Source organism: Phoca vitulina, unplaced genomic scaffold (genome assembly GCF_004348235.1).
Source record: "Phoca vitulina isolate PV1807 unplaced genomic scaffold, GSC_HSeal_1.0 scaffold70, whole genome shotgun sequence".
Lineage (NCBI taxonomy): Eukaryota > Metazoa > Chordata > Mammalia > Carnivora > Phocidae > Phoca > Phoca vitulina.
The window spans coordinates 1,527,815-1,555,018 of NW_022589773.1; the positions used below are offsets into that span (position 1 = coordinate 1,527,815).

Genomic DNA, 27,204 nt, shown 5'->3' on the forward strand with positions numbered 1-27,204 from the left:
CTATAGGGTTTCCTTTTGGGGTGATGAAGTTCTCGATGATTGTGATGGTTGCACAATACTGAATGTACTTAATACCAGAGCACTATACACTTTAAAATTGTTACATTTTATTACATCTACAATTTTTACAAAAAAAAAAACAAAAAACAACAACAAAAAAAACAATCCACAGGCCCTCCCAACAAAGCAGAGCCTATCTCACTAACCTTATTACTATATGCTAGGACATCAGACTAGAAAAGAGACTCAGGCAAGTGTACACAGTTCCTTCCACAGTATTTTACAAGTAGGTAAGTTACTACTTCTTCCTGGGAAAAGAATAAACATCGGAGAAAAAAAATATGCTCCTCTAACATTTTTCCCCTCCTGAGATCATAAGTGTATGGTAGATTAAGATAGTTTCAACAAATTGTCTGACATTCTACCCATCAAGAAGTGGGGCCTATGACCCTTAAATCTGGCCAAGCTTCAACAATGACCATTAAAATATGGGAGAAGTGACACTGGACCAATTTGGGGCCCAGACGTTTAAAAAATGACAGCTTTCATGTTTCCTGAAATACTTGATCTTGAAACCTACCAACCATGTTGTAAAAAAGCACAAACAGCCCTGTGGAAAGGCCTGTGTGCAGAGGAACTGAGACCCCAACCACACTCCCAGGTGAAAGCATGTAGCAATTCCAGAGCCATGTAAGTTCTCTCGAAAGTAAATACTCCAGACCCAGTCAAGTCCAGCAGTATTCACCAAGCCCTTACAATACTGCGGGATAGCTTGTTATGAAGCATCAGATAACACAGCACAGTGGAAATTCCCTTCCCTCTCTTGGAGCAGATAATGTGTCTTAAACAGCTTACAAAAAAAAAAAAATCTAGCTTCAATACAAAGCAAGTATCTCAGCTCTGGTCTTTTGAGGAAAACTATCCTGGGAGCTCTAGTATGTGCCTAGCTGTTTTAAGCATAGAGTGGGGCAAGCACGACACACTGGTGCTGTGGATCTGGGGCAGGTTACGTTACAACAGGGGGTCTGAAATAAAACAAATGTTAACATGTTCAAATTGGATTCACAGTCTGAGCTATGTGCTTCATCACTGTCCAGTTCTGGAAGAAACCTCGACCTCATTCTCCCCAATCTCACCAAAGCAAGAATGTGGGGAGGGGGGTGCTTTTGTTCCACTTCTGAACGGTTGCCCATAAAAAATATTTCAGATGGGCTGGGAAGGTAATACTCCTCCTGCAGGCAAGGAAAGGCAGCTCTGAGGAAAATGGCTGGAGAGACCAAGAACCCTTTCCCTCACACTTCAGCCTATGTAACAAAGGGGTATGTGCTTGTTTATTTAATTTATAAAATCTATTCCGGGGATCAAAAGCTAGTAATTCTTTTCTCTTTTTACTTTTTGGTAGAAAACAATTATCCCATATTCTCGTCCTAAATCAGCTCCCCCCCCCCGCCCCGTGCACACGCACACACACACAATCACCACATTAGAAGACAAATAGGTTATAGTACTTCCCATCTTAAAAAAATACAAAAGGTAAACTTCCTCTACACCACTCTCCTTATCACAGTTATTTAGCCCCCATTTCTCTGATTCTCTTTGCTTCAAAACTCTTGTGTCTCCTGGTATCTCTACAGTCCGCTCTCACCAGAATTTTACCCTCATCACTCTATAAAACCCCTATCACAGTCATGAGCGGGGTAGCTATCTTTACGAATCTGGAGATTAATATTCAAACCATGATGGGTATATAAAGTAAGAGCATGTAACAGTTCATTTACCATCTTTCTCCTTGTGAAAAAATGCCTTGCTTGCTCTCAGGGCCTCTCCAGTCTACTCCATGGGTTTCCTCTCCTCTCCCTGAACGTGAAGTTAGAGCAAACCAGGCCTCAATCCTCACAAAGTGTGTTTATCAACACTCTCTACAATTCATCTGGTCAAGATTTCTCAACCGTAGCACTGTAACATTCTGGACCAGATAAATCTGTTGTGGGAGCTGTCCTGTGCATCTCAGGATGTTTAGTAGCATCCTTGACCTCCACTCACTAAATGCCCATAGCAGCCCCAATCATGATGTCAAGAACGTGTCTCCATGGTGCCTGGGTGGCTCAGACATTAGGGCGTCTGCCTTCGGCTTGGGTCATGATCTCCAGGTCCCGGGATGGAGCCCCGCATCAGGCTCTCAGCTCAGTAGGTAGTCTGCTCCTCCCTCTCCCTCTGCTGCTCCTTCTGCTTCTGCTTCTGCTTGTGCTCTCTCTCTCTCAAATGAATAAATAATATCTTAAAAAAGAATGTGTCTCTAGACATTGCCAACAGCCCCTGGGGGGGGCAAAACTGCTCCTGGTTGAGAACCACTGGCCTAGTTCTTTGGCTTTCAGTACCAGACATATACACCGGCAGATATATACACCATATACACTGGCTGTAGCTGGAACCGCTCGCCAACTGCCTTCTCGTTATGTCCACTTATATGTCCTATCACGTATATCCTACTTAATACGTCAAAACTAAAATTCTGATTTAGACTCTGCCCCATATATGTCTGTACCTTGTCACCCTGTTTGACACCTCTCTTGCTCTTAACCTCACAGTTTTATCCATCAGTAAATCCTACTGGCTCTGCTCTCAAAATATACCCCAAATCTGACTACTACTTAATACCTCCACTGTTACCAAGCCCAAGCCCATATGATCCCTCACTAAAATTATTACCTCCTAACAGTTTCCCTGCTTCCACCTTGGTTCCCCTAGTCCAGTGGTTCTCACCTAGGAACTTGTTAGAAATGCAAATTCTCCTCCAAACCTAGTAAATTAGAAACTCTGGGGATGGGACACAAAAACTGGGGTAATTAAGTCCTCATATCTGAGGCCACTCCCCTGCCCCCATCTCTCCAATCATATTCCCTATACCACTTTCTCCCTAGCTCACCTTGCTGGGTCACACTGAACTTCCTGTGTTCTATAAGCACTCAGAGCACTCCCACTACTGGGCCTTTTCAATAGTTGTCTCTCTTCCTGGAAAGTTATTCACCCTCACAGATAATCTTCAAGTCTCTACTTAAATAATGTCCCTGTTTCAATGAGTGCTTCTTGGACTAGCCTACATAAAATAGAAACACCTTCTTCCTGAACTAGCCTCCTTACTCTGCTTAATTTTTCACCAAAGCCCTCTGTTACTATCTAACCAGGCTATGTGTCTGTTTTGTTTACTACTGTCTCCCTACATTCTACTATGTAAACCCCATATGGACATGTTTTATTTACTGTTATACTTTGAACAACTAGAAAAGAACCCTATACTTACAGATGTTCAATAAGTATTAACTTTCTGAGGCAATGGCTGCCTGTGGTCCATTAGAGGAATGATACAAAGAAATCAAGAATATTTAATGTTACTTAAAAAAAATACCAAGAAAATTTCAGGGCAGGAAAAAAAAAATCCCAAAACATTAAAACAAACAAACCCCAAACCCAGAGCTGTAAGGAGACTGAGAGGGACAGACGCAGCAGCTGACAGTAAAGGCTAAGGAGTTCAGAGTAAATTAATTACTGGTTAGCGAAGTTTAGGAAAACTTCAGAACTGAGCCCAGAAGGAATGGTCGGCCTTCTGTAAACCAAGGACGACAGATGAAATTACAGAGACAAGAGGACCATGTGCACTACCAGCGAAGTGGAGGCTTGCTGAGGGCAGTCTTCCCAAGGTGTGTTCATACAGCATTACCCTGAGGAACAGTTTGGTGAAAAGGATGGTGGAACATAGGAAAGGGCTGGATTAGACAACTTTAAAGAGATTTCTTTAATGCAGGGCTTCTTGGTTAACATGTTTAATGTCAATCTCTAAGATAGAAAGTAGAGTACGCAGTATTTCCCTGCCTTAACCACACCATCTTTTCTTGTTTTGCAAAAGCACACAGACATGCAGCCAAGCTTAACTTCTATTACTAACGTTAGTGACATTTTTACCCACCTCATTTTGTTGTAATTTGCCTACTAAATTAACACAGTAATAATGTGTCCTCAAACGAAAGACTCCTTTCATGAAACCAAGTCTGCAACTCCAATTCTGAACATGCCCAGAGGCCAGCTGTCATTTAATAAGATCGTGCTCAATATTCACTACACATTGTTTAGTTATCACAAATCTTCCACTTGGGAAATAAAATCCTGAAATGTTATTTTCACCACTCTATTCTTGATTCAATTTGCAATAAATAACCCAACATGAGAACAATTTAAGCCTATAATATTTTAAATGCCTTTTTAATTCTTTTGAGAATTTTAAGTATTTTGAACTCCTAAAAAGATATTTAGATCTAAGATAAACATACTAGAACCAAACAACAACAACAACAACACAGTACCACTACAGCAGCTGGAAGGTACTCAAGAGACCACCCAATCCAGTGTGCTGAACGAGGCCTCGCCAGCCCTGTTACAAGAAATCATGGTGTCTTTACTCAAAGTCAAATAACAAGTTAGGTACCAAAAACAGCAAGCAGAGCTCAGGTCAGCTGACATGCCAGTTGGTTATCTTTTTAATACACGATACAGTGTATACACAGATTTTAACTGGGGAAACTTAAAAACTGATAAAGAATGATCTGAATTGTGATAAAATCTGGGGTAAATCAACTCCAGTGGTCTTCAAAGGACATGATGAGAGAAAGTAAACTGAAGACATCCTTTTCTTTCTACAAAAGAGGCAAGACAAACCAAGTGTAAAAGCTAGAGATTTATTGTTATTTTGTGATTAATAAACTGTCAAATTGGTTATGACACTATCCCACACTGTATACCACCATTCGCCAGTACAAAAGTTTTTGAACCAGACTGAGGCATAAGGCAGAGAGAGCAAAGACACATGAGTATCATCCTTAACAACCTCCTCTAGTCATGCCTCCACCTTGACCATCATTCATGTTTTCCTCCTGGGGAAAGTGTCAGAACAGTGCATGGGCTGGTGGGCAACCTGGCCTCTTGACCTTTTTTAATAGCAAGCAACTTACAGAAGTAATGGAATTCAACTTGTATTTCCCTTGATTTTATTGGTCTGAACTCATTATAGGTTACTTTAACATTTTAATTTCCTGTAACTGTACATGAGAGAATATAACGACCTAAGAGAATACTGAACCAGAGTCAGCCAAATATATTACTGACCCCAAAGTTATGTTTTAATTGGTCCTAAAGGAATGTACCACACCCCAACAGTTTGAGAGTTAGGCAAAAAGAACTTCTTTGGGGAGGGAAGAAAAAGGCTGCAGAACAGCCAAATGTACTCAACATTGTTAAAACGGCTCTTTGTTTTTCACCCCTGAATGATACCTCTTTACTACACTATATGCACAGAAATCCTAACAGAATCTTGGTTGCCAGTATTATTTAGGCTGGCCCAATCCAGGAGAGATCCCCACCCCCCGCCCCCAGTTCCCCTTCTCTGAGGCTCTGAAAAGCACAATATTTAACTATTTCTTAATAGAACTACCAAAACACTTCAGAAACAAGTGGCTCACAAATCATTTTAAATTCATGTATTGCCTGTGCATGAGAAAACTGATAAACCCAAAAGATAGTTCTATTTTTATATGGCAATTAAAAATAACTGAAACATCAAGACACTTTCAGTGAAAGCAACATTTCAATTACAAATTGTAATGCCTGCTGAACTACCTATGGGAGAAGCTGAAAAGTCCTAGGCAAATGCACTTTTGGGTTATACTACAGTGCTCCTTCAGTCTGCACAAAGATGAGGGTAAGTTACAGTCAATCTGTGAATGTTGAGACAATGTTACATTATGTTGTCTGTACAATTAAATGTCCTTAAGAGATAACCAGAATCAGCTTTTCTACTATATTTTCAACAAACCTGACTAACCGGCACTTTTGCTGAGAGATGTTTACCAAAGATGCTGTAAGATTCTACACAATTAGGAAATACTCAGCTTTAAAATATTTCCTTATCTTCACTTTTTTGGTTACAGGTGCTTTGCTCAGATAATCTATTGCAGTTTGTTTCTAGAAATGCAATCCCAACTGTGCATACTACATTGTATACAAATAAAGCAAAAACTGTCAGTAGTATAAATCTTACAGCATTTTGTTTGCAAAAATACATGCCAAAGTCACAATAAGCAGTATTGTACCACAAATTATAGAGCGCAAATGATTTGCTTCTTTTTAATGCTTTTATTCTACATAAATTACTACCATAGGCTAATGTTTAAAAAGCAAATAAATTGGACAGATGCAGGACAAAAATCTGTTCACCCAACTATAAAAGGTGATTTTTTTAAAAAAATTACAATAAATGCAGAAGTGTTTGATGCATGCAGTAGCCTTAAATGAAAAAGCATTGATTCCCACTGTTAAAAACAAAAACAAAAACAAAAACAAAAACACACAGAGAAACCCACACATCTTACTGCACTCCACCTTAAAATGCATCATATTGGGTTTGTTTATAACAGCATAGAATTCCAAGAGTCAAAATGAAATAAAGCGGGTATTTTAAAGATTTAAGAGCCGTTATCAAAAATAAATTACATTTTTTCAAGATACAGAAATGCTGCTATGATGGTTGGGAGCCCAGTAACCTTTCAATAGCGGCATTGATATCACCTCCTGTTGCTATTAGCGCTTGCAAGTTTGCTTCACGGTTCAAAAATCCCATTGCACTGAGCTGTTCCAGTTGTTGCTGAAATCTGACTTCTGGATTCTGTAACTGTTAAAGGAAGAAAAAAAAAAAAACACTAACCAAAACTCTAAGGAAAATCAGTCTGTGTCACACCTGGATAACCTCTAAAAAGTTTTAAATGCTCTTTTACAAATATGCTGGTCTACAAGCTATAAAAGCACTGCCTCTCTTGAAACATAGTCAACATATTTAAAAGTCCATTAGCACTGAATTTTGTTTTTAAATAATCTAATTTATACTTAACCCTGTCAAACAGAACACAGTCTGTTTGACTCTGCACAAAAAAAAATCGCTTTTGGGGTGATCCCTGGGTGGCTCAGTCGGTTAAGCGTCCGACTCTTGATTTCAGCTCAGGTCACAATCTCAGGGTCATGAGATCAAGCCCAGCGTTGCATCAGGGAGTCTGCTTGAGATTCTCTCTCCCCATCTACCTCTGCCCACCCCCCCGCTTGCACATGCACTTTCTCTCTCAAAAATAAATACATAAAATCTTTGGAAAAAATCGCGTAATAAACCTCATCCATTACGTTAGATATATTTAAGAAGCTGACGAAAACGCAGGAAACTTAAATGTATATATGCAAATAGTTCAGAACTAATGATTTATTTTGTAGTTATTGACCAATTGGGTAAATATAAAAGCCAGTGTCCTCATGTACAAAATTCTAAAGTTCGAATGAAGCTTAGAATGTGCATTCAAGGGTGCCTGGGGGGCTCAGTTGGTTAAGCGACTGCCTTTGGCTCAGGTCATGATCCTGGAGTCCCAGGATTGAGTCCCGCATTGGGCTCCCTGCTGAGCAGGGAGTCTGCTTCTCCCTCTGACCCTCCCCCTCTCATGCTCTCTCTCTCTCTCAAATAAATAAATCTTTAAAAAAAAAAAAAAGAATATGCATTCAATTTCTGCACTGGCCAGTCAAGTCTTCAGCAGAGTTCCAGTTCCAGGCCCACAGAATATACTCCTGACAATTCAGCTGCATCAAGTCTTTCTTCAGAAATGAAGTTAAGACAAAAATACATAAAGGATCAATCAATCCTGCCCAATCTGATAATAAGGAGGCCTGTAGATTGTTCAACTTATGTAACAATTCTGTCCAATACCTAAAATCTTTTTTTCTTATTAATTCCATGAATATTATACTGATCCAGAAGCTATGTTAGTATTGGGACTCCAAATACTTGTACAGGATAAAACCCTGCCCGTTTATTACATTTAATAAGGCTTAAAATCAGAAAGCATGCTCTATTTTTTGCCATGCAGAATTACAGGGGCAGATTCTTAGTAAAGCTAATAAATGTTTCCAGATGTAAGAACATTATTAGAAGTTCACATTTTTAAGCCGTATTTGTGAGGTTTATATATGTAACACAAGTTACCACAGGAAGTATCAGTGGGCAGGGAGAGAGAGGATTTTTTCTTTAAGTCAAGATACAAGGACTAGATAGAACTGTAGTTATAGTTGTTCAGGGGTATTTGGGATATTCAAGTTTCTATTCTTCCTTGACAAACTTTTATAAAATACAACATATTTCAAATAATTTCTAAAGAGGGACTCTAAAAAACGCATTTTAAACGGCAACTTCCAAATAAGGCAAAGTTGTAGTATTTCTTCCCTAAAACTGTTTCCCTCAGTGTCTAATAGTACACCAAAGTCAATAATTTTTGTAATGCCTGTTTTATAAGATTGTGCTTTTCATTATACTCTAAACCCTGAAGGACTGCCTTTTTCTTTTCTTTTTTTGGTTGTTCGTGGAAATTTCTAAATTTCCAACAAGGAATACCAAATGTGAGCAGAAAAGAATCTTCACCTGAGGATTTACTCCAGCAAGAGCCTGCAGCATTTGTTGGATAAACTGCTGGTGTCCCGGTTCAGTGGTTCCTGTCGTGGGACTTGGGTTGTCACTAGGTGCAGAGTTAGAACCGTTGCTTCCTGAAGAGCCTCCAGTACTTCCTAATGCCCCCAGGCCAGGAGTAAACCTAGGGAAGCACAAATTGGTAATAAACCTAAGCTCCTGCAATAGGATGCCAGACCAGGCCCCTGATGGTAAATCAGTTACAATTTAACACAGTGTTAGCGGTTATCTTCTTAAAATGAACATTTCTAACTTTGAAAACTCAGTCTTGAAAACAATCTCAACAAAAATAGGCAGAATGATATTTAAGAGAGAAGTAACCACTATGCACTTTCATAGTCATCCCCAAATAAGCCTACCCTGGGATGAGGCCGGGGGCTTCCGTTGCTAATGTCTGTAAACCCTGCTGAATCTGTAACAAGGCCTGCATTGCTCTAGGATTTGACATTGCCGATAATGTATCAGGATTCTGCATCTGAGGAAGAAAGAAAATAGGTGGTTAACAAGGGAATTAAAATCAGTGAAAGTAAAATTTAAATGTTTCTTTGCTATGTTTCTGGAGAAAATCTAAAACCTTACTCCCAGACACTGGTAATCCACAATTTCTTTCCCCAGATAAACACAAGCACCTCCTCCTCAACAGCAAACCTAGTGTGCAAATTGTTAACTGACCTCCTCCCAAGTCCATCATGAAAGCCATTTTTCATAATGAAAGACAATCAGGAGCTACTGTGGAAGTCACAACTGTTCCCGTTCTCCAACAGAAGATAGAAGTGTTATTTCTAAGAGACAACCTCCAACTGCACAATTTCTGTAACGTGGTAACATATGGTAAAAGCCACATATTCCTCCCGACTGAGCGTTATCTGTTACCGATTAAACAATTTTACCAGTAAGATACACTCTAAAACAGTAGTTCCAAATTTGAAGTTAATACGTGTCTCCTGAATTCAGCTTCACTACTTCCAAATATACACCACCTGACTGACCAAAAGATAGGCTGACATTAACTTCATTACAAGAGGTCAAGGACAATACCTAACCTTGGATAATGGTTTACAAGCCCAAGAATCATTTGTATAATATTTAAAAGCCCTAGGACTACCAGTTTCAAAACACCAAGACTGCCTTCTCTTGTCTTTTTAAATAGTAAAATACCATTCCAATCTCCAGTTGTCTTTTTTTTTATAATAAAACCTTTCTTGTAGGACAACACTGACAATTTTAATTGTGCTAATTCCGAGTCTGAGGAAATGAGATCTACCCCTCAAAAGAGACATTCCATTAATTTGTAGGAATTAAGACATTACAAAGAAACCAAACCTATAAAACAGAACAGGGTAGCTCCTTCCTATTACTCGAGATTAGTTAAACCATAAAGCATAACATGACACAATGATGCACTTCAAAGTTAGTAAAGTGAAAGGAAATGGTTTATGGTATTAACGAAGCATTCAAAATCCTAAATCCTCAAAGCAAAAACAAAATGGTCCTTTCCTGAGAATTCATGTTTAAGAAATATAAGCAAAAGGTCAGCAGTGAAATGGGGCTCAGTTAAGATCAAGCTGAATTCTCTGCGAATTGACAGCATTATCAAACTAACTTCTATGGTTTGCTATCAGCCAGAGAAGAGCACGGAAAATGTTTATCATCAAACTTTTTCAAGCAAATCATTACCGAAGGTAGCTAGCATCTTTTCTTACTCACTTGTTGGAGGAAAGTTGGGAGCTGTTGTCTCATTTGTTCTTGAAGCTGAGGATTTCCAGCAAATAGGGGATTATTCAGCATCATCTATGGGGCAAGTGTTCAAACAATTTTAACTGGAAATATCTGAAACAAGTAATGTACCTTGTTTAATAGTCTATCTTCCCCCAAGTGCCTAACCTGGCACTTACAGGGAGGAAGGTAGAACATGAATAAAAAAGAAGGGAAGATACTGTCTACAAGAGGGATCTCCAGAAAAAAACAAAAACAAAAACAAAAAAACAAAAAATGAGGCATCTTCTCTCTCAATGAGAATGATTATGATAATGACATGCAATATCCTAAAAAGTAAAAACAATCATTCTCTTAGGATTTTCCTTGAGCAAAGATGAGTATTTGCCCTTGAAAAAAAAAATGGGGGTAACTGGCATTCAGGAGGATACATTTGCTGCTACACTGACAAAATAAACATAAGCATCAATACATGAAACGATACATGGCTTGCTCAGACACCTCAACACACAAGTGGCAAGCACAGAGAAAAACCCAGATCTGGAACCACTGTATCTATCTACCTGCCTACTGCAAAACAGCTAGTATTAGGTCCAGAAAAATAACACCACAGAACAGCAACCACCCTGCCAGAGAAATGGAGCTGCTTAGGTGAAAATCGGCCCAGGACTAGCACCAAGAGATCTCTGGGGCTAGTATTAAAATGTGTTAAGACCTTAAAGATGTAAATCCGTTTGAGAACACCAAGATTAGCCTCTGGATTTCACCTCACTACCACCAGAGATGAGGAAACTGGCATGCCTCCTAACGTTCACACAGGTGTTAAGAATTAAAGTCAGGGTCAATATTAACGTTAAAATGTTGACGATACACGATCAGCATAACCAGAAACTAATTCTCATAGCTTTGAAAAAGATGAAAGTTTTATCACTTTCCCCAGGAGTGAAAAGTCAACTGACAATGATTTACTGATCACCTATTTACCAGTCCAAAGTCTGGAGGGTAAAGTGAAATGATCCTTGCCCTCAAGTAGTTAACCATATTTGAGAGCAATTAATTATATGTACACACTAGAAGTAGAGAGAATTCCACTTTCCCTCCTTTGTCTATTGTTACAAAGTGGATTATTTAATTTCAACAAAATAACAAAAGTAGGAGGAAGTCAGTGTTTTATGGATATACAGTATTTGTTTCAAAGTAACCAATAAAATTCACAGTAAATAAAATACGAACTTGAGATAAACCCGCTTCTTTATTGGCTCCAGTAAAATACTTTTTATTATGAACAGATTAATAAAGTTATCACATTATCTTTCAGGATTCATGTCATTTGAGACAGCATGGCATCTTAAACTGATTCATTCTTTCTCAGAAAAGCATTATCTCGTTTAAGATATTCTTCCTAACTTACCCGACTATACAACAATACATTTTATATGCTAAGACTTTTTTGAATATCTAAAAATCAAAATCAGAATAGAGAAACTAAAAAACTTTAATTTGCTGATAACCAGAGTACGCTGTAAACATTTCTAAACTGTCTACAATAAAAGACATCCATATCTAGCCCTCTTTTGCTTTAGAGTGAAAAAACAATATATCAAAGTGCTCAAGTCACTTCATAATGTTGTTGTTCTAATTAAATGGCTGGGAATGTGCTTATTAAAGTCAAAATTTTTAAACAAGATGCACATTCAGTGCTAATTAATCAAACAGACATTTAAAAACATACAAATACCATCACAACATATTTATTTTCCACATTTTAAACAAAAGTGCTATGATCACAGTAAGTTGAGCATTTAATACTAATAACTCAGATAATTTTATATGAATAAAACAAGAGTATACAAAAATTCACCTAAAAATAAACAAAAGTGCTATGATCACAGTAAGTTGAGCATTTAATACTAATAACTCAGATAATTTTATATGAATAAAACAAGAGTATACAAAAATCCACCTAAAAACTTGTTCTTTGTTTCCAATTCCACAAATATCAAGAGGGCAGAAGTTATCGCTGAGGATTATAACGCAAAGATATATGCTATATACGTGAATCAATATGGTTCCAGACTTTAGAAAATAAAAACCATTTCGTTTGACATAATGAAGAAAGAAAAGTGATTAACTTTAAAAGCTTTTAGAATTTTGGAAATGAGAATACACTATAAAGGAAAATAGGAGTGCCTGGGTGGCTCAGTCATTAAGCGTCTGCCTTCATCCCCCTCCCCCATTAAGCAGGGGTCCTGGGATCAAGCCCTGCATCAGGCTCCCTGCTCGGCCAGGAACCTGCTTCTCCCTCTCCCACTCCCCCTGCTTGCGTTCCCTCTCTAGCTGTCAATCTCTCTGTGTCAAATAAATAAAATCTTTAAAAAATAATAATAATAAAAAATAAAGGAAAATATTTATAATCCCTAACACTTTATAGAAGCCATTTTTAATACCCAGCAAATATAAACTACAAATGATCAAGGTTATTTAATATTCTCCAAGGTTTTTCAAGCCCAGTTGTTCTTAACCTAGGGGCACATCAGAATTGCCCAGGGAACTTCAGGGAGAGGGGAAATGCAATGTAATTACACCAAAATCTCTCAGGCTGGAGAGATTTTTTTAACTTTAAAGCTCCCAAAGTGATCCTATAAATGTTCAGCCAGGGTTGAGGTCCTCTAATTCCCTTAGTTATGGTCTCTTCAAATCAAGTTAGAAAATGAATAAATTAATAAAATACCATTATACTATCTTTGGGGGGGGATCTATAATGGAAAAAATGAGAATACTGTTCCCACAAATCTCCCTTTGCCTTTAATAAATGATTTCAGGCTATTTTATAACTGCTATTTTGAACATGACTATTACTCAAAATCTATGTGATCTAATAAATACAAGTATTCCAAGAAATGTATTAACACTGCACTTAATCACTTTCAAGATTTAAATTTCACTAAAGAATACATCTTCCAAAGGGAGAGTAATCCAAAACTTTGTATTCATCTTCTAAATCAACATATGTAGACACAAAGTAAACCTACACTTCCTTCTAGCCAATAAACAGCAGAGATGAAACTGTTTTAATTATATATGAAGAATTAGTTTACTGCAAAGAAACGAAATGTCCAAAATATTGGAGATGCAGTTTACCTACTTTTCTAGTAGGTAACACAACACAACCCAAATGTGCCAAAATCACAATTATTTGATTAGGCTATTTCAATTCACACTGCACAGTCCTTTTTAATATAACAATTACAAACTCACCTGTGCAGCAAGGTCAGGGTTCTGACTTAGGGACTGCATCATGCTTCTCATGTAGGGGGCAGACAACATGTTTTGCATAAGTTGTGGGTTTTCAGTTATTTGTTGCAACAAGCTCTGCATTCCTGGTGTGTTGAACATACTAGCTGAAAGTTTGTTAAAAAAAAAAAGACATTGTATCAAGGAAAAGACACATAAAAGTGAAAGCTTTAAAATACAATATATACCATGTGTAATTTTAGGAAATGCAGATGAGCATACATTTTACTCATCAATTGAACCAAGAAAGAATTTTAAAACTAAGATCTCCAAAACTACACACTCAACATATACCTGTAAAGGAGGGTTTATGATATTAAATATTCTGGTTACATTTACAGTAAAATCACATCTAATGGAAAGGCTAGGTTCTAAAGTCAATTTAAGAAGCAAAAATTAGATATAGTCGAAATTACTATTGAAAATCCCATATAGAGAGTAAGTCTGGGCCAACATTTCCTCTAAGACTGCTTAATTAGAAGAATCACGTCCAGCATTTGATATGCTCATACTTAAAGAAAGGAAGCCCTCTCATATCCAGGAAGCCACAGATGCAGCCTCCATCCCATTTTAACTCAGTACTGACACTCACTCAGCAAAATAGCAGGCACATTTAACATTTCAGAGCACAGACTAAGAACAGTGACTAGAGCCGGATTACTTGGGTTCAACTCTAATCTAACTACGTAACCTTGGGCAAGTTATTTGGCTTCTTCATACTTCCAGTTTCCCCATCGGTCAAATGGAATAAAGAGTATCTACTGCACAGGGCAGGTTGTGACAATTAAATTAGTTAATGCGCAAAAAGTGCTTGTTACTTATTTTTTTTATGCTAAGAGCTATAGCTAAGTTTATGCAAATTCAACTTTCTTTAAAAACTAATTTGCTCAACACATAACCAGATTTTCACTTGATGACTAGATATACTCAACCTCAAATATATTCTCAAACTCATTATATGCAAACTTAACTCATTTTTTTCATTTCCCTTCTGCTCTCATTCCATCCAGTGTAATTTGATCAGGCTTAAAACACTGACACTTCCCATTTATTTTTCTAGTTTATTTTAATTTTGCTGGGGGTTTTTTGGTAATCATTCTTTTTTTTCCCTATTTTCTCAAGTTGTTTCAATTAGGTTATTTTCGACATCCTGGAGTCTAAGAATATTCTAACCCAAGTGTTGACAAACAGCCTGCAGAGCAAATATGGCCCATGACCTGTTTCTGTACAACCCACAAACTGAAAATGGTTTTACATTTTTGAATGGTTAAAGAAACAAAAATTTATTTTGTGAAATGTGAAAACTATATGCAATTCAAACTTCAGTGTCCCTAAATAACATTTTCTTGGAACACAGTCCTGCTAAGGCGTTCACAGTCTATGGCTGCTTGTGTACAACCAAGACCGAGTAGTTCCAACAGAGGCTGTGAACGGCCCTCTCCTACTGTGGCTCAGTGCACCACACTATCGCTGTAGCATGCTGTTATTTTTTAACTACCAGTATATACCAATCACATAAGAACAAGAAGAAAGAAAGTTGGACTACAAATATTGTGCTTTTAAGGCACAATGGAGCATGGATTATTTTACCAAATGAGATGGTAAAGCACTGTATTTTTATGCAATGACACTGAAGGAATACGATATACTTCAACATTGCTAGACTAAGCACTCATCACAGTACAGTATTCCCAACTCAGAGGTAAGCAACAGTCAGGAAAATACAAAATTTAAAATGCAGCCATCTCATCATAGCCAGATTTCTTTACAGAAATAAAAAATGAAAATAAGCCTACAACCAGTTAATTTGCCAAGTGGCTTATTTGTTAGCCAAAAAGGAAAGCAGTAAGTATACTAGTAGTGATTAATTGGCATGCTTAATGAAATCCTGATTGCAGCAGCCAAATATAAATGTGTCCAGAGAAAATAAACTCGTTTAAATCCATTAGCCTTTCAAGGAGAACAATTTCTCAAAAGTTAAGGACATTGGGCTCACAGCATCAATATTCAATTAAACAATGCAAATTTTTCTGAGTGGTATTCCTTTGTTTTTAATGAGTTGACAGATGTTACTGCTCAGTTGTTTGAGAAGTCAATGCCAAATTTAAAGTGACTGAAAAATTAGCTTTTATAAACAGTCTGCATAGAACTACAGGCAAAAAACTACTTTCAAAGTTGAGAAAATATTAATTCAGTGCAACCACTGAAATAGAATCAGCTAAGATGTGCATATCTGATGATGATGAAAACATATGTGGAGGACTAAAAGGATTAGTCAAATAAAGAAAGCTTATAAAAAAACATTAGGTATTTTAAAAATATGGTTATTCATTGTCTTATTCATCAGCAGGTACTCCAGAAAATATTTTGAACTGTCATGTTATTCAACCAGTAGGAGTATGAATGGTGAACACCATTTCACTCTTGTGAACTTCGTGATAGTCAGACAGTCAATTCCATGAATTTTTGTCAGAAATATCCTGACTTGTCCAACCACACAGCAGCAGTTTGATGGCTTACCAGAGGTCAAGTTTTTGTTTTGTAAGAGGTAAAGTTTTACTTCAAAATTTTTTTTAGCTAAAGGCTAAGTCTGAAATTCTGAACCACTTAACCACCATTACCAAACACCAAATGACTCTGGAAATTATCTTTTGCTAGAGACTTGGTAATGTTTCCCAATGAATTCTACCCATAATTATAAGGCAAACGGCATGCAAACATGTGAAACTCATACTGCGGTGAAGTGATTTTGACAACAGCAGAAACTGTTTAAACGACAACGTCAAGGTGCTTTATACATTCTCTTGCTGTCAAAAGTTAAAATGAGATCTCCATTCCCACAAATTTACAGTAGATATTTTTTTTAGATCATACTACGGTACAGCAGCATTTTTTGGGCCTCAATACAAGTGCAAAGAAAATCTCCACATTTCAAAATTCATTTAACTGTGTAATTGAGGTCCTACCACCTAACCTTCAATTGGAAGTGATTAATCTGCAAAGACACGTTAAAGGCAAAGAAGAATCTAACAGAATCCTATAAATGCTTCCAACTGATGACTATGCCATTAAAATCATATACTTTTGGAATAAGTACGTATTTAAGTAAAATCTCATTACACATCACACTAACAGATGAACATGCAATTTGATTTTGACAACAGGAAATACTGTGGACATCAATTAGCAAATGTCATCCCTAAAAAAGAATTCCATTCCTATCATTAGTAGGTACATATGAAAAAGTATTACACTCAATTTTTACTTATCGTAATGTGTTTTCTCTCATAATATTATCGCTTTGCTCTTGATATGCAAGGCCTAAAGTATTACCTGGCCCCTTGCAGGAAAAATCTGCTGACTCCTGCTCTAAGATTTCCTCACCTTCTAGAGTAAGTGCTTACAGGGCAAAAGAAGAGTCAAGAGTTTTATCTTTACAGGTACGTGTGTATATATGTGTGTATGTAACTGCAAAGAGTTTAGTAAAAAATCACAATAATGTACACTATGCTAACAAATTGTTAGGCAAAAAAAAAAAAAATCTTAAAAAAAACCGAACAAATTGTTAGGCCAGCAGAATCCATTCCCCTTTGCTGTTTTTTGTTCTCCTTTGATGGAAACAATAACATGAAATCTTAAAGTATCAAGCCATTACGTAAAAAATCTGAATAAAAAGTCACAAAACTGATTTTTTGACAAAAGTTGTTACTGTAGATAACCATGCTATAGTTAAAAAAAAGCAATTCATGGGTGCCTGGGTGGCTCAGTTGGTTACAGCTCAGGTCATGATCCTGGAATCCCGGGATCGAGTCCCACGTTGGCTACCTGCTCAGCGGGGAGTCTGCTTCTCCCTCTGACCCTCCCCCCCCAATGCTCTCTCTCTCATTCTCTCTCTCAAATAAATAAATAAAAATCTTAAAAAAAAAAAAAAAGGAAATCTGATTAAATCTTTGCTCTGTCTGCTCTAAATCTTTGAAATGTGAATAAAGTATCTCTCTCAAAACATAGTTTAAGAATCAAAAACATAGTTTAACATAGCTTAAGTAACAGAATGGGATAATTTTTTTCCTGATTAAAAATGGTATTACTTCAATGTGAACTAGACTGACTTACTGTGGTGATCATTTGGGAATAACTAACGCTATGTCAAATATAGTTCAATTTTTAAAAATGGCAATACTTCAATTTTTATCAACTCTTTATTATATTCAAAAACTTCATGATACCCACTATGGTCTATAAAGAATATCTACTACAGTGACCACCAATGACTCTCCATTATGACTTCTCTCAGTAATGACCTTTTGAAAAATTCCTCATCCAGCACCTCACCTTTCAACTCCCTCTGCCAAACACCAGCCATCTCTGAAAGCACATCCAAGTCCTTCTCACCTGAGGGAAGTGGCCCCATGCTTTCATTTCTTCTCATTTCCATGCCAGGCACGAGGACTAAAATCATCACTCTAGCTACAGATTTTAGACCTAATGCTTATCATCTGAATAGCTGACAAAAGGACTTCCATTTATTGAGTCTAGTCTATGGAGAAATGATCAAAAGTAAATTCCTAACCTGTTCACATATCAGAATCTCCAGCAGCTTTATACACAGATCTTAAAGCCACTGTAGATGATTCCAATCCATGAGGTCTGAGGTTAGGACCCGGGAATCGGACTTGTAACAAAGCTGGCAGGTGCTCTGATCCAGCCCATTTAGCCCTGGTTTTAGGACTGGAGTGTGAGAATCCACCAATCTACCATAGAAACTAGACTAAAGCCAAGAAAACGCATGCTCCAGTAGGGAGTCCACAGGTAACTGTATTCTCTCTGCACTTCAGTTTTCCTACTGTTGAAATGAGATGACCACCCACTTCTCCCAAAACCATCCATAAGATAGTTTTGGGAGAAGTGGGTGGTCATCTCATCAGTAACCCTTTCCACTATAATGCACACAAGTGATTAATACTAATCACTACATATTTACAACTTCCATTAAAATACTTGCAACATGAAAAGATAATTCATAAAAGTTACTTCACACACACACACACACACACAGCACAAAGAGTAACAGTATAAAAAATGTTTTCATTATTCAAATAAGTGAGGATAACAAAGAAAAACAGTGTGAGCTGTTATGAGCCTACCTCCTACTCCAGGCCCCAAATTTGGCGCAGATGAACTCTGCCCGGAAGTGCCACTGGCAGCACTCCCAGCAGTGCCCCCCACAGCACTGGTGGTCCCACTGGAAGCCGATGAACTCTGGGAAGCCTGCGGAGCCCATGGATTGGGTAATGGATCTCTATTTTCTGTACGGGAAGGTTGACTACCTTCACCTGAGGATGTATTGCTCACTAGGGAAGCAAATGGATTACCACCAAACTGTAATAAAAGACACAAAAATCATAAAGAATAAGCTTTTGTTTTAAATTAGATACGGAACTCTTTTTTGAATGAAAACTGTATTCCCCATATAAAGGTACCCTTCAATCACACACATATTTGTGTTAAAACAGGAAGTACCCTTTGGCCTACGCCCTAGGGGCCTGCATTATCACCTGTTCTTGTGCAGCACTCAGCATTGGTTCCTGAATATCTGTGTACATGCGCCGTAAAGCATTGTATCCCCCTGGGATGCTTTCTAGGTTGCTCAAGGCTCGGTCCTGGTTTCTCATCATTTCCTGCATCATTGCCGGATTCCTGGCAAGTTCCAATGTCTGTGAAAAAGATATCCATATAAGGCACTGAAATACACATGAATTAATTTAGCTATTCACCACTACAGCTGATTTGTTTACAAGTTTTCTAACTATGAATTAGCAGTCTTCAATAATTAAATCGGAAACTTATTTCCAATAATTCCTGCTGGATGTCACCTCAATCTAACATTCAAATAACACCAAGAAAGAAGCACTCTGTTGTGAATGAATGCCCATCTCCTGAATTGGATTCTTTTTGTTTCTTAAATCTGCAAAATAACTGTTTACAGTGATCTTTAAAATACAGCAGAAAATTCAAATTTCAAATAGTCCACATTAGTGTGTTGTTGAGTTTTCCTGAACAAATACCATTATTTCTTTTTGTAGCTTAGCCATCTACAAAAGGCAAGCTCCTTAAGCACAGAAAATTAAGAACTAAGTATATAATTCTTTAGCTAAGTGAGCTGAAAGAACTTTCCACATACTTGTCTCATAATATCTGGATTATTCAGCATATGACTAATTTCTGGATTTCTCTGAATCAACTGCTGCATTTGCGGATTGGCCATAATTAACTGCCTCATCAGGTCAGGATTTGAGAGCATGCTCTGGACAAAGGGATTCTCCATAATCTGGACCATCATTTCAGGATTGGACATAAGTTGCCGCTGCATCTGGCTTTGTAGTTCAGAGAAGTTAGTAGTATTCAAACCCAAGCTACTCAGACCTGCAAGCCCTCCAAGGCCACCTAAGAAGATAAAGGGAAAAGACACATAAATAAAAGTCAGAAATTTTATCATTAATATGACTGTGCTAAAATATGAAAATGCAAAAATAGTGACTCAATAGTCCCATTATGGAAAACCACTTGTTTTTAAAGACTTTATTTGAGAGAGAGAGAGAGAGAGAGAGAGAAAGAGAGAGAGCGGGAGGGGGGAGGGGTAGAAGGAGAGGGAGAAGCAGGCTTCCCCCTGAGCAGGGAGCCTGATGTGGGACTCGATCTCAGGACCCTGGGATCATGACCTGAGCCAAAAACAGACGCTTAACTGGCTGAGCCACCCAGGTGCCCTAGAAAACCATTTTAAAGCACACAGAATTCCTATTACTTTTAAAAATACATGTTTGATTTCTGTAATTAGTATTAGCCAAAAATCCACTCACTTTGATATTTAAGTTTAAATAATAAAACCAACTAAAATACGTATTTCCTGTGTGGCTCAGTTGGTTAAATGTCTGCCTTTGGCTCAGGTCATGATTCCACCAGGGTCCTGGGATCGAGTCCCACATGGGGCTCCTTGCTCAGCAGGGAGTCTGCTTCTCCCTCTCCCTCTGCCTGCCACTCCCCCCGCTTGTGCTGACAAATACATAAATAAAATCTTTAAAAATATATACTTTAAATATGTATTTCCTACGTGTGATATAATACAATATATTTTTGGTCTTTGTCCCAGATTCCTGGCACAGAGCTCCTAAAAGCCTTAGAAGTTCCCGAGTAAAGGGAGTGTCTTTTGTTCTACATTACAAGCCCCTTTAGATCACACTTCATTTATGCCAATTAATTACTTAGTGTGGGGCACCTAGATAGCCTCCGGATGGGTGATCACCAAAAAGACCAAGTGACAAAAGAGTTGGTACTTCTAGCTCCACCCACCAACCTCCAGGAAGGGGAGGAAAAAGAGCTAGATTAGAGATTGAGCTACGTAAAAACTCTTGAGCAATGAGATTCAGAAAACTTTCATGTTGGTGAACACTTCTAGGGCATGGGAACTCTGCACTCTCCTACACCCCCATTTCTTGCCCTATGCTTCTCTTCCATTTGTTTATTTCTAATAAACTGGTAAACATAAGTAGTGTTTTCCTGAATCTTGTGAGCTATTCTAGCAAATTATCAAATGTGGAGGGGAACTATGGGACCCCCCAATTTATAGCCTGCAGGTCAAAACACATGGTCCAGTACCTAGACTGGTATCTGAAGGAGAGGCAGTCTTGGGGGACTGAATGACACACTTTTAAATCTATGGGATCGGACACTAACTCCAGGGAGGTACTGTCAGAACTGAACTACGGGACACCCAGATGGTGTTGGAGGGTTGGCTGGTGTCACAGAGATACCCTAGAACATGCCCTCTCAAAGAAAAGATGAAAAATATGTACTGGATTATACTTCTTTTTCCAGACCAGCTAGTAGAATTCACCTATAAACTCTAGTTAGAACAGAGCTGCTGCTGATCAAGGAGAGAAAAGGCCAGGACATACAATGGAAACAGATGTCGCTTTGGAGGAATTAAGTCATGGAAAAACCTAACAGATCCAAGATGATTGAGTGATTATCATAAAATGTTAACTGTCAAAATTACATAACCAACCAAATGCATTCATTCAAGTAACGACAGGGAATAACTACATAGAGAAGAGGTATGGAAAGAGATTTAGCGGGGAAGAGGTTGTAGTTCAAGGGGCAAGAGAAGAGTTTTTTTATTTGTTTTCCTTATTTACTGGGCACTTTCTAATAGGCCAAGGACTGTGCTACCCACATAGGGAATAACATGATAAGAAACAAGTACTACATACAGAACTCAATGTAGTGGGAAGGCAAAGAAAACAAATACAGAATAAGTACTTTAATAGAAATAGTCACAAGATACTATGGTGATGTAGTACCTAAGTGGGATGGCTACTTTCCTAAGATGACACTTAATGAGTATAGGGAATGAATAGGCTGGCAAGAAATGGGAAGGATTGGAAGAAAGATTTAATAGTAAGCACAACAAACATTATATACAAAAAGCATAGAGATAAATAGGACTACTGATGTGTTCCTGAAATCACAAAAAATTCAGTCTGACTAGAATGGCAGATAGCAGTGCTCACCAAACATTCCACGTGCAGCCTTTTATTTCTTTTGCAGTTGGACAGACCCATGTGACTAGTTATGACCAAAGGACTGCAAGAAATGCGTCACTTCTGGCCAAAGTACAGAATGTCCAGCTTGAGACTCCTGGCTATCTCTTCTGCCATGTCCCAAGTGATGTAGCTACAAGATGGCAGGATTCCATTAGCCTGAGTCCCTGAGGACTGACCATGTAGATGGGGGCTTCACTGCAGAATGAAGGAAAGCTTTGGAGCAAGAAATTAAGCTTTGTGGTAAGAAGCTACTGAGTTTGAGGTTATCTATTACCAAAAGATAGATAACCTAATAAAACTGCTGAGCTGTGTTAAGAAATGAGAATGGAGAGGTAGGCAAAAGCTAAATCATAAAGTCTTGACAGATTTTAAGCACAACAGTCACTTCAGATGTTCTTATTCTAGTAACAGTATAGAAATGACTCAGAGTAAACATTACAGATTTTTAAAAAGTCAAGGAACTGCATCAAGGAAGTGACAACAGGGAATATTTGCAAGGGATGGGATAGAGAAGAGCTATGGAGAGATTTAGTGGGGAAGAGGCAGTAGTTTGAGGGGCAAGGTAAGAGTTTCTGCATTTGTTTTCTTTCGCTTTCTGAGGAGACACACACAGGCTGAAGTACTAGAGAACATCAAGTGATATCAAAGAGGAGAGCTGAATAAAGACATGGAGTTCACAACAAGTGCTCTGGGCTGAAGTACAGATTTGAGAATCACCAAGATACAGGAGGAAGATAATGTCCTAACAAGAAGAAAGACAAGGCAGTACTCTGGGGAACAATACCAATCAAAAGAAAAGAAACCCATAAATGAGACAGAAAGAAAAAGCCAGAAAATTAACCAGGGAAAAACAGTAACAGGAGTTAATAGGAAGAAAATTTCAAGGACAGACTGGTAAGCACTGAGAGAAACTGAATTAAAACAAAAATGTGTCCACTAAATTTGGCAAGCCAAGAGGTCAATAGTGACCTTACCAAATGAATTTTCAATGAAGTGATGGGGAAAAAAACAGCACAGCAAACTTAGTGAAAGGGAAATACAGACAGAAAAAGGAAAATGCCTCTTCCAAAGACAGCTAAGAAGAGAAGCAAAGGAACGGGTGATGGTGGGATTCTGTAGCTTTTATACATGGGCTGGGCCTTCATGAGAAGAGGCACCAAAAAAGAAAAGCTAACTATATAGGGTAAATGGGAATAAATGATGAAGAAAAGCAACTGAGATAGGAGGGGATAGGAATGAGACTGGAAATGGAAGGAAATGGGGGAGATGTATGGCCTCAGACAAATTAACTAAAAGCTTGTCTGGGCTTCAATTTCTTTGCCTATAAAATGAGAGAAGAGAATTGCCTATAAAATGAGGGAAGAGGGAAGAGATTTACTTCAACAATACCTTTCATGACTCTGAACATTAAATCATTTCATCCTAATCTCTCCAGATTGTTCATGTCAATAATTCTGCCATCTAAAATTTACCAAAAGAGATACATTTACCCTAAGATCATTCTAGAAAACAAAAGCAGCAAAAATGTAAAAATTAAAAAAAAACAAAAAGGAAATGTGAATCCCTGCCATACCCTAAAAGGTTTCCAACATAGTTGGCACAGTAGAACTAAATTACCAAAAAACTTTTTCTGGAAGGAAGGGAAGGTATGATCCTTGATGTACAAACTGTACATATTTTTTTAAATGTCATTTCAAAGTACTATTATACGACTTAAGAACTGAAAGAAGCACCGAACCATCTAGCTGTCTAGTTGAAGTGTCTGTCAGTTTCAGAATACTCCTTTTCCTTAGCAAAACCTTCCCCAGAACCTCACTATAAAGCTGATACAAGAGAAGTGGTTGGGCTGATGCACTCGCTCCTAGGCCCCAGCCCTCCACTGTGTGTTCAAGACACTAATGGAAGTCTGAGTCCTTCGTTTTACAGATCAGAAAATTATATTCAGGGGATTAGCTCAGCTTACAATCAACAGTTAGCTAATCTTCGTCAGATTCAATGATGTGGTAAGTCAGACCAGGTACACATATGCTATATCTCTTTGATTATTTTTTTAAAAAAAAGTGCCACTAATTTATCACTTATTAAATGTGAATGTAAGCTAACCAAGCACATCTGTATTCCCAAATACTTCCTTAACACCTATAATTGAAGAAATAAGCTACAGACGTAATAACTGTTGTTGCTGTGGAAGTGACTTAATGTTTAATTCTATCATTTTATCCAAAACCACCCGGGTGAAAAGGAGTTTTTTTTCCTATCCATGTAAAATAATTAAAGACACTTACCTAAACCAAAAGGGTTGCTAGTGGCAGAACCAGATGTGGAGTTAGTACTAGGAGCTGAGGATGTGGTAACGTTGCTTCCACTGGTATTTGTTTGCTGAGCTGAATGATCCTGAGGCCTAGGAAAAATAACCGAATCATGGTATAAACAGTGGAGCTAATTATTTTTAAAAGAACCTCTGAAATTCCAGAATTCTCAGAAATAAAAGTGTAAGTTTTCAGACCAATTCAAATTGTCATAAGGTAAATACCCTGAGATAACTAAGCATTAAATATAAAGAAGCATAGCAAAATCCTATACAAGTTAAACTGTACTTCAACTGCCCCCCACCTCCAGTATAGGTACATAAATATTTCACTACTTTCAATCATAATGATAATGTAAGATATGGAGATGGGTCACCCCAGAGAAGAGAAATCAATGACTAGTCACACCCACAAAGCTTGACTATATAAGCAATTTTTTTTTATCTACCCCCTTCTAAGTTCTTGAGGATTGGGGGCAGTTCTACTCAGCCTCTTGGAATTGTTAAAAGTAAAATATAAAAAGACATCACCAAAAGCAAACTAAGAAATCAATACCAGTAATAACTTGTATTAATTACTTAATATTATCTTTAGGTAAAAAAATAGAGATACTTTATTGGAAACCCCTTCCATCTGATACCAGTTAAGAGTTCTGAATCTCACTGCTTCTTTCATTGATTCTAAGATGTACATTTTTTCATTATAACATTTCTGAAATCAAGATCTGTCTTACAATTGCTGACAACCAGGCACCAACTGTCATGCCTATGCATATGTATTCTGTAGGACTTCAACTAAGTGATTATACCAGACATGCTGTGCTATTTAATAGCACATAAAATGTCTTCAGGAGGGGCACCTGGGTGACTCAGTCAGTTAAGCATCTGCCTTCGGCTCAGGTCATGATCCTGGGGTCCTGGGATTGAGCCCCGCATCAGGCTTTCTGCTCAGTGGGGAGTCTGCTTCTGTCTCTCCCTCTGCCCTTCCCCCTGCTCATGCTCGCTCTCTCTCAAATAAAATCTTAAAAAAAAAAAAGTCTTCAGGAAGATTTCACTATTAATTGGTACTAATAAAGTTACTGTGTATACAGAAAAGCATAAGAACAGGAACAGAAGGAATGAATTTTGTGTCAGGGAAACAACTATTTGCTGTTGGGGGAAAACCAGCATAAAACTTTGCAGAATGGGTGTCAGTGGCTTGGAAGAAACTCCTGGAGAAAATACTGTAGCACTCTTTTATGAAATGCTGCACCACAAACTCTCAACAGTAGAGTTTCATCACATATGCAAAAACATGAATACTTACGATGAAGTCAAAACGTGATTCAAAAGAATCACTCAATGTGAAGTAGTGTTAGGAAGACTTTAACCAATTTATTTCATGTATATTTTCTTTGTAGGTATGCATAAGAGTTATATCCAAAAGTTAAGTCTAAAGGAGCTCTTTCACTAAATATAGAATAAAAATTTCAAGTGAAAAGAAAACGTAACAGTTTGTCAGTATTTTTTATTAGTGATACACAATATGAAGGTGTCTCTTAAAAACTGATAATGAAGGGCACCTGAGTGGCTCAGCTGGTTAAGCGTCTGCCTTAGGCTCAGGTCATGATCCCAGGGTCCTGGGATAGAGCCCTGCACCTGGCTCCCTGCTCAGCGGGGAGCCTGCTTGTCCCTCTACCTCTGCCCCACCCCACTTGTGTTCGCTCACGCTCTCTCAAATAAATAAAACCTTAAAAAAAATTGATAATGAAATATGGCTACTCATTTATGGTTTATCAAGGAGATGAGTCACCTTTGATCTTGTCCAAAAATCTCCCTAAAACAAAAAGCATCGCTAAAACATACTAATTTGCTTATCCTATAATGCAAATAATTTAGAATTGACTTAATTTAGAAATATGACTTAATACTGATGAACTCCTTAAAATACCAAATGTGTAAGCATCAGCATTACTGAATCATTTGTTTTTTTTTTAACTTGTTACCAACAACAAATAAATGAATTTTTATCTATTTAAGTATTAATGGCAGAGAAAGCCATGTAAAGCCAAAACTGGTTATTTTTTTTTTAAGATTTTATTTATTTATTTGAGAGAGAGCGTGCGCGCACATGTGAGCACAAGCAGGGGGAGGGGCAAAGGGAGAGGAAGAAGCAGACTCCCCACTGAGCAAGGAAGCCCAACGCGGGGCTCAATCCCACAACCCTGAGATCACGACCTGAGCAGAAGGCAGACGCTTAACCAACTGAGCCACCCAGGCGCCCCAAGATTGGTTTTTTTTTTAAAAAGATATACAGTTGACTCTTGAACAACAAAGATTTGAACTACAGAGGTCCAATTATACTTGGATTTTTTTTTTCAATAAAGACAGGACACTACTATAAATGTATTTTCCTTATGATTTTTTTTTTAAGATTTATTTATTTGAGAGAGAGAAAGAGAGAGCATGAGAGGGGAGAGTGTCAGAGGGAGAAGCACACTCTCCGCTGAGCCAGGAGCCCGGTGCGGGACTTGATCCTGGGACTCCAGGATCATGACCTGAGCTGAAGGCAGTCGCTTAACCTACTGAGCCATCCAGGCACCCTCCTTATGATTTCTTAATAACATTTTTCTCTAGCTTATAGTATGAAAACAGTATATAATATGTATAACATATAAAATATGTATTAATCAATTGTTTACATTACCAGCAAGGGAAGCTTCCACTCAACAGTAGGCTAGAGTAGTTCAGTTTGGGGGGAAGTC

The 27,204-nt window shown here is 37.9% G+C and overlaps 1 protein-coding gene across 2 annotated transcripts in view; it reads right to left on the reverse strand.

Annotated features, from left to right (window-relative positions):
* Positions 1-4,714: 4,714 nt before the first annotated feature.
* The window catches only part of UBQLN1 (ubiquilin 1), a 52,223-nt gene continuing 29,733 nt past the window's right edge, over positions 4,715-27,204 (reverse strand). The window contains exons 3-11 of one of the 2 annotated variants that reach the window (XM_032392847.1): positions 24,438-24,553; positions 19,734-19,996; positions 19,108-19,266; positions 18,697-18,931; positions 13,517-13,659; positions 10,250-10,333; positions 8,902-9,017; positions 8,498-8,666; positions 4,715-6,718 (exon numbers count right to left, since the gene is read on the reverse strand). In XM_032392847.1, the coding sequence (XP_032248738.1) occupies positions 6,566-6,718; positions 8,498-8,666; positions 8,902-9,017; positions 10,250-10,333; positions 13,517-13,659; positions 18,697-18,931; positions 19,108-19,266; positions 19,734-19,996; positions 24,438-24,553 (1,438 nt within the window). In that variant the 3' untranslated portion in view covers positions 4,715-6,565. The remainder of the gene's footprint in view (positions 6,719-8,497; positions 8,667-8,901; positions 9,018-10,249; positions 10,334-13,516; positions 13,660-18,696; positions 18,932-19,107; positions 19,267-19,733; positions 19,997-24,437; positions 24,554-27,204) is intronic. The other variant, XM_032392848.1, reaches the window with a different exon arrangement.